This window comes from Drosophila persimilis, unplaced genomic scaffold, assembly GCF_003286085.1.
Source record: "Drosophila persimilis strain 14011-0111.01,24,50 unplaced genomic scaffold, DperRS2 tig00001684-arrow-arrow-pilon, whole genome shotgun sequence".
Lineage (NCBI taxonomy): Eukaryota > Metazoa > Arthropoda > Insecta > Diptera > Drosophilidae > Drosophila > Drosophila persimilis.
In genome coordinates this window covers 11,316-18,855 of record NW_020825552.1, presented here as the reverse complement: position 1 = coordinate 18,855, position 7,540 = coordinate 11,316, and the positions used below count along the sequence as shown (strand labels likewise).

At 41.1% G+C, this 7,540-nt stretch overlaps 1 protein-coding gene across 1 annotated transcript; it reads left to right on the top strand.

Annotated features, from left to right (window-relative positions):
- Positions 1-1,338: 1,338 nt before the first annotated feature.
- LOC113567089 (cytosol aminopeptidase-like) lies at positions 1,339-7,311 on the top strand. The gene is made up of 5 exons (XM_026994269.1): positions 1,339-1,550; positions 5,632-5,738; positions 6,037-6,527; positions 6,581-7,045; positions 7,104-7,311. The coding sequence occupies exons 1-5, from the start codon at positions 1,339-1,341 to the stop codon at positions 7,200-7,202; spliced, it is 1,374 nt and encodes a 457-aa protein (XP_026850070.1). The 3' UTR covers positions 7,203-7,311.
- The last annotated feature ends 229 nt before the right edge of the window (positions 7,312-7,540 follow it).

Sequence of the window (7,540 nt, the reverse complement as noted above, 5' to 3'; positions counted from 1 at the left end):
GTGATTTTGTTTTAAAAAATCGGACCAAGTCAAAAGAAAATTGGAAAAACTATTGAAACAGTGTTGTCCCCAGTGCCAGTGCCAAGAAAAAAAAAAAAACCCAGCAGAAAGCCAAACCAGCCGTTTCGCCAGACCCATGCACGACTGCCGACGATATTACGCACAAACCCATGTTGCATTATAATTTATACCCTTAAATTTGGCGGCTACAATGCGGCCAGGAATACATAATACCCAAGGAGATATAACAGCCCGCGCCACAAAGAGCGTACACGCAATATAAAAACCTGTGCGAAGACCAGCACCGGCCCCACTAGACCCAGCAAGGACCAATAATATAAGTGCGAGTGGCATAGGACCGCCCCTTGCACCGTCGATGGACAGTAACACAACCACTCCAGCAGCAGAAAATGCACCAGACTTCGCCGACGCTGCTCCTACCGAGCAAAGGGACGCACTCAGCCTACAAGAGGCATTAGAAGTGTATCCAAACGATGGACCACGCCCACTCACAATAGCTGAGTACAGGGCACGACAAGAAAAACGCCCAAGGAAGAAAACAAAGAGGGGCGGCCGGATCAAACGGCTGCTTCAACAACGACGTCTGGAGCGGGACCTGGAAAAAGCATATACAAATGAAGAGGACCGACAACGCTGCCAAGAGCGCATCAAGGAAATCAATAAACAACTTCGCACTGGTGCGAAGTAACGCAATTGAGCTGCAGAAATGCCATGCCTCATATTGCCAATAATTATAATATTCTATCTCAAGTTGAAGCACCCTTAAAGTGCAACTTGAAAATACTAACCTCTGTTAGGCTATTACTAAAACCATGTGATCGATATTGAATTATATAATGAAAAACCTGTAAATCGATCACATGTCCCTTAACATTTTTTTTTCTTCCTTCATTTTGATCAAATATATATAAAAAAAAAAAAATTTATATTGATGAAATTTTAAAGAGTAAAAAAAAAAAAAAGGAAGGGTATATAGATATGTGTGTCCATGAGAAAAAAAAAAAAAGATTTTTTAGTAATTTTTTTTATAATTGAAAAGAATAAATGAATAGCAAATAATTAAAAAAAAAAAATTTAGATAGAGTTTAAAAACGAACATAGAGGACTTGGCAATGACAAAGGAGGAATATCAGACCAAAGTATATCAATGAAAAAAAAAAAACAAAAAAAAAAAAGAATACATAAAAAAAAATACACTAAAACAAAAAAAAAAAGGAAGACTAACCTAAATGTGACCTAGTAGATAATGTATCAGGACAACTGCAAAAACTCTGAAAAAAAAATCGTACAAAAAAAAAAATATATAAAAACTTCAAAATGCATTGGTGTGTGTGTCCCGTTCGTGAAATCGCCGACGCGCCAGGTCCCCACCTCAGCCCCGTGCCACACGGAACCGCCTCCTCTCCGTCCCCGACCCAGCCATCAGTGGGTAGACGGGCATCGGTAGCACCAGCTCCGGGTCAGGCCAAGGCCGACTTCCAACACGGCCAATGGCCAATGGACAATACGGTCCATCAGTCCATCAGATGGTAAAGCACAAGCAGCACGCTCTCGTGAGCGGCGCCCCCTCGTCGCCCTCCGCCCTAAGGGGCTTGCGCGCTGAGAACGTCCGGCGGTGGCACTGCGGTACGGTCCGAGTCTGGCTGGACAGGATAGGCACAACAGTCTCGGACCGGACCATAATGGATGAGGTGCGTCCACAAAAATAACCATAGAGATGTTTAAGGCAAATTCTAAATGAACAAAAGTATAAACCAAAAACAATTGTAACGAGAAACAAACGAATTCCCTATAAAGGCAAAGAGCAAAAACTATCCAGTCCCACATGATGCGGACAGCGCTAGACGATTTATTGCATTTTGCAATTATTATAGACGTTTTATTAAAAACTTCGCCGACTATTCCCGGCACATAACCAGATTATGTAAAAAGAATGTCCCCTTTGAGTGGTCAACTGAATGTCAAAATGCATTCCAATATTTAAAAGATAAACTTATGGAACCCACTCTGTTACAGTACCCAGATTTTCAGAAAGAATTTTGCATAATCACCGATGCTAGTAAACAAGCATGTGGAGCGGTTTTAACTCAAAACCATAACGGACTCCAACTCCCATTAGCATATGCATCACGTTCATTCACAAAAGGTGAAAGTAACAAAAGTACTACAGAACAGGAATTAGCAGCAATTCATTGGGCAATTACCCATTTTCGACCATATATCTATGGTAAACACTTTACAGTAAAAACGGATCACAGACCACTAACATACCTATTTTCAATGGTCAATCCTAGCTCAAAACTCACACGCATGCGGCTCGAATTAGAAGAATACGACTTTACAGTCGAGTATCTAAAGGGTAAAGATAATCATGTAGCAGATGCGTTATCAAGAATAACCATCACAGACCTGAAAAACATACAAAAAACAAATAAAGTCCTGAAAGTCACTACCAGGCAACAGAGTAGACAGAAATCCTGCGCAGGAAAAGAAAAAATAGAATTGCCTAGGCAATCTCTAACAAAAGCTTCAAAGCCCAACGTATATGAAGTCATCAACAATGACGAAGTACGTAAAGTAGTGACCTTGCATGTAAATAATAATTTATGTTTTTTCAAACATGGAAAAAAAATTACTGCAAGATATGATGTTAGCGATTTGTATACTAATGGAACCCTTGACTTAGGTCAGTTTTTCCAAAGGCTTGAAACGCAAGCCGGTAAACAAAAAATCAGCCAACTCAAAGTGGCACCGTGGGAAAATATCTTTGAATACATTTCAATAGATAATTTTAAAAATATGGGCAATAAAATATTACGAACAATAAGAGTAGCGCTACTCAACCCGGTGACCCTAATTAAAAATGAAAAAGAAAAAGAAGCAATACTGTCTACATTACATGATGATCCCATACAAGGAGGACATACAGGCATAACAAAAACCTTGGCCAAGGTCAAAAGACATTATTTTTGGAAAGGTATGACTAAAGAAATAACCAATTACATACGAAAATGTCCAAAATGCCAAAAAGCTAAAGTAACCAAGCACACAATAACTCCATTGACTATTACAGAAACACCATACATGGCTTTTGATAGGGTAATAGTGGATACGATCGGTCCACTTCCTAAATCAGAACAAGGAAATGAATATGCAGTCACCTTAATATGTGACCTGACAAAATACCTTGTTGCCATACCTATTAGAAACAAAAGTGCAAATACAGTAGCTAAAGCTATTTTTGAAAATTTTATTCTAAAGTACGGTCCAATGAAGACGTTCATTACGGACATGGGAACAGAATATAAAAATTCAATAATTGAAGACTTATGTAAAAATCTAAACATCAAAAACATAACTTCTACTGCACATCATCACCAGACTGTAGGAACCGTGGAGCGAAGCCACAGAACATTTAACGAGTTCATACGCTCATACATCTCAGCTGACAAATCAGATTGGGATGTATGGCTGCAATACTTCGTATATTGTTTTAATACAACCCCCTCTATGGCACATGATTATTGTCCATATGAGCTAGTTTTCGGTAAGACTTCAAACTTACCAGTTCAATTTAATACTATAGATAGAATAGCACCTCTATATAACATAGATGATTACTCTAAAGAGAGTAAATATAGATTAGAAATAGCATATAAACGAGCAAGGATTATGCTCGAGGAGCATAAAATTAAAAATAAACAGCTCTATGACTTAAAGTTAAAAGATTTAAATTTAGCTGTAGGAGATAAAGTTTTATTGAAAAATGAAACAGGACATAAGCTAGATTTTAAATATATAGGACCATATAGAGTAGAAAGTATCGGAGAAAGAGATAACGTCATAATCTCCGATAATAAAAACAAAACTCAGAAAGTACATAAGGATAGGTTAAAGATTTGCAATTATTAATAATTTTTTAGTATGGCCATACATAAATATAAACCATAAAAATATACTATTCCGCATTTATATTCAAATAACTTTTAAATTTTATCAATATTAATTAAAATTCATTATTCTAATAATTGACTAAAAAAGAAAAAAAATATATATATAAATTGTCTTTTTAAGAATACATAACTCGTATACATATATAGTAAAAGCTAAAAATAAAATAACTTCATTATATTACGTTATTTTTCAAAAGGAGGGAGATGTAGTATGCTCATATTAAAGTAAAGTAAAGTATTCATTATTTCGAATACCCACTGTACCGACGGTACTTAAAGAATACACACTGTAACACTTTGTTTCAGTGTTTACGTAACAATAAAGTCCCAGACATTCTGGGTGATCGTATTACGATTCACTCAAGAATGCCTCGAGCGACCCAAGTGCAGCGTCAGCATGTTCCCATGACTTGACGGCACTAATATACATGCATACACACATATATCTTCCCTCGCGCTCTCGCTGCCAACAGCGCTGAGCATATACATATTAACATATAAGAGATAAGAACACATAGTTCTGCCGCTCCGCTGCCGGCGTCACTGGCAGCGCAGCTCCGCGGCTTTGGGCTTACAAAAGCCCAAACCACAATTGTAAAAGACAGAAGAGAAATCACAATAAAACAGATCGGAGGGTTGAGCCCCAACGATCCAACAAAAAGGATTTGAACATTTCATTTTACACTCCAGTCGCTTTCAAATGTCCCACGCTGTCACTTTCTGCTCAAAGACGTTGAGCAATTCTGCTCGCATCAATTGCCAAGTCAAAGGCGCCACATGTTCGATGTACGCCTTCGCCGATCCGCCTAGCAGCCGCTTCGCTAATATCCAGCATTTTGACTCGGATACACCATGGAAATTCATAATGTCCTCAAAGTTACTTATCCAACTGGTTACAGCCTGGTCGTCATCTCCAGAAAATGGACGCATCAGCGCCTCAATGTGTGTCAAGTCGATGCAATCTCTCGGCGTTTCCAACTCCATAGCCTCTTTCTCCGTTTTCAATATGCTTAATTTGAGATCAGCTAAGCGCTTGCGAGAAACGTACAATTGTTTCAACTGCTGCAAATGTGGTTGTTTGTGGTTTACTTGTCGAGGACAAGTATCGATATATCGAGTACATTGGTATTTCTTATAATACTATCGATGAGTAACTCTTAAACTAATATTCAAATCTTATAAACTAATATTCATATCTTACAAACGTTTTGATTTTAAAAACCTTTCTTTTTTATCACCCACTTATACAAAAAAGATTCTTTAACGAGCGGGAACGAAGTAAACTCTGAATTATGCTCGCACTTGTCATGAGATAGGAGAGTGGAACTTTTCTCCCTCTCTCTCTTTCTTACACACAAGCCCGCCGTTCTGTCTCGCTTCCCTCCGCCAGAGCGAACACACTGCACGAGAAAGAGTGTGTGAGATGGATAGAGAGATCGAGAGAGAATGAGTAAGCGCGTGGAAGGCGATTTGGTCGTTATGGCTATAATAACGATCCGATCTCATCCACATTTGACAGTCTAGTAAATATGGCGTTCTCTACGATTCTGCGTTAATTGTGAATTCCACAGATTTTTGGTCTTTGTGGGAGCGGACGGGTCCAGGTGTCTGGATATACAATTTGGTGACTCTAGCTTTCATGGTCTCTGATATCTAGGTGCTCATCAAGGACGCTCATAGGACGAAAAGGCTTCCTTCTGGAAGTTACACTCATCCAGAGCCACATCTATTTGAGTACCATGGCCCTTCAAGAGTTCATGATTTGTTAGCCCCATTTGTCAAAGATATACATACATAGATATGTTTACTCCTCCGAGGACAGACAAACCAAAACAGTAGTGAGTGAAGGGCCGATGTCCACTCGTTTTTAGATACTGATCCTTTCGAATTTCCTGAATGTACCGACCAAATAGCCCTTGAAGTGAGTGTCACTTTCTCATGGAGTACATTCATCGCCTCAATTTGGCATTCTCTATTGCTAGAAATTGAGCACGAAATACGTATCTAGAATATTGTGATATTTGGTACTTTGTGTGGGCTTAACGAAAAATAATGCTTGCAGCGCCTGCGACCACGTCCCCAGGCTATCCAGCGTCGCTGGACTTATACGCAAGAAAAGACGAGGTCTGCGACCTCGAAGGATGGCGCATTGGTCTGCAGAAGGCAGCCGCCCAGAACCTGACGAGACAGCTGCAGGAGATGCCCTCCAACCTCCTCACACCCACAGCTTTTGCGCAGAATGTCGTCGAGGTGCTGTGCAAATCCGGTGTCAATGTGGAGGTCAAGGTCGAGGGCTGGGCCGAGAGCCAGTCAATGCACGCCTTCCTGGCTGTGGGCAAGGCCTCGTGCGAGCCACCCATCTTCCTGGAGCTGAGTTACTACGGCACCTGTGCCGAGGAGCGCCCCATTGTGCTGGTGGGCCAAGGCGTGACTTACGATGCTGGAGGATTGTGCCTGAAAGAGAAACATGAGCTCTTCCATATGCGTGGCGACATGACCGGGGCCGCCGTTGTGGTGGCCTGTTGTCGAGCTGTGGCTGGCCTGCGTTTACCGGTAAGTACTCAGGACAGAAATGATATCTCCTTGAATAATAATGCTGTTCTTAGGTCAACATTCGCGGCCTGATACCTCTTTGTGAAAACGTAGTGGGCTGCAATTCGGTCCGTACTGGGGACATGGTCAAGTCCATGAACGGCAAGACCATCGAGATCCAGTGCACCGATCACGAGGATGTACTGGTCCTGGCAGACGCCCTGCTGTATGCGCAAAACTTCTGTCCCAAGTGCATCATTGACGTCGGCACCTGCTCGGGCTACATGCGCCAGGCCCTGGATGAGTCGGCTGCGGGGGTCTTTACCAACTCGGAGATCCTGTGGCAGCAGATCAAGCACGCCAGCATGCATACCGGAGATCGTGTGTGGCGCTTCCCATTGTGGAAATATTACAGCAAGGCCGTGCGTGCCGGGGGACGCAGCGATGTGCAGAACTATGGCATTGACCGAGGTGGACGTCCCTGCAAGGCCGCTGCCTTTCTCCGTGAGTTTGTGCCCTGTGGCCAGTGGATGCATATTGTGAGTATTGTGGGGCGCTTTGTTTGGGCGCAGAGCTTATGGACTTTCTCCCTCAAAGGATGCCACAAATGTTATGGTGACAAAGGGCTTCGAATACGAGTATCTGCGCAAGGGAATGGCCGCCCGACCCGAACACTGGTGGAGTTTATTGATCTGACGATTTGCAAGGATACGACCCCACGTTTGGCCAAGTAATCAATCTCTAACGGGAATCCAATGTTATATATATTTTTTACTGTGTTTTTTGACGATGCCACACACGAACACAAAATTATACTTGAGCTATTTATTTATTTATTTATTAAATTAACAATTATCTGTTAATAATGGTACTTAGTTACTAAAGGCGGAAAAAGATAAGTTTAAAGTTAGCTAAATTTAAATGATTATAAATATTGCATGCAATTAGTTTAAGAGACAGTTCAGGGGATAGGGTTTGACAGAGGGAGTTATAATTATAGCATAAAACCCTAAAAGGTTCATGATCAGCATAAT

Excerpts from the sequence above, each read along its gene's own strand:
- LOC113567089 (XM_026994269.1), top strand. The coding sequence starts at position 1,339 with ATGCATTGGTGTGTGTGTCCCGTTCGTGAAATCGCCGACGCGCCAGGT. Across the intron at positions 1,551-5,631 it reads GTCCATCAGTCCATCAGATG|GTGCTCATCAAGGACGCTCA; the intron begins GTAAAGCACAAG and ends TCTGATATCTAG. Across the intron at positions 6,528-6,580 it reads TGGCTGGCCTGCGTTTACCG|GTCAACATTCGCGGCCTGAT; the intron begins GTAAGTACTCAG and ends TGCTGTTCTTAG.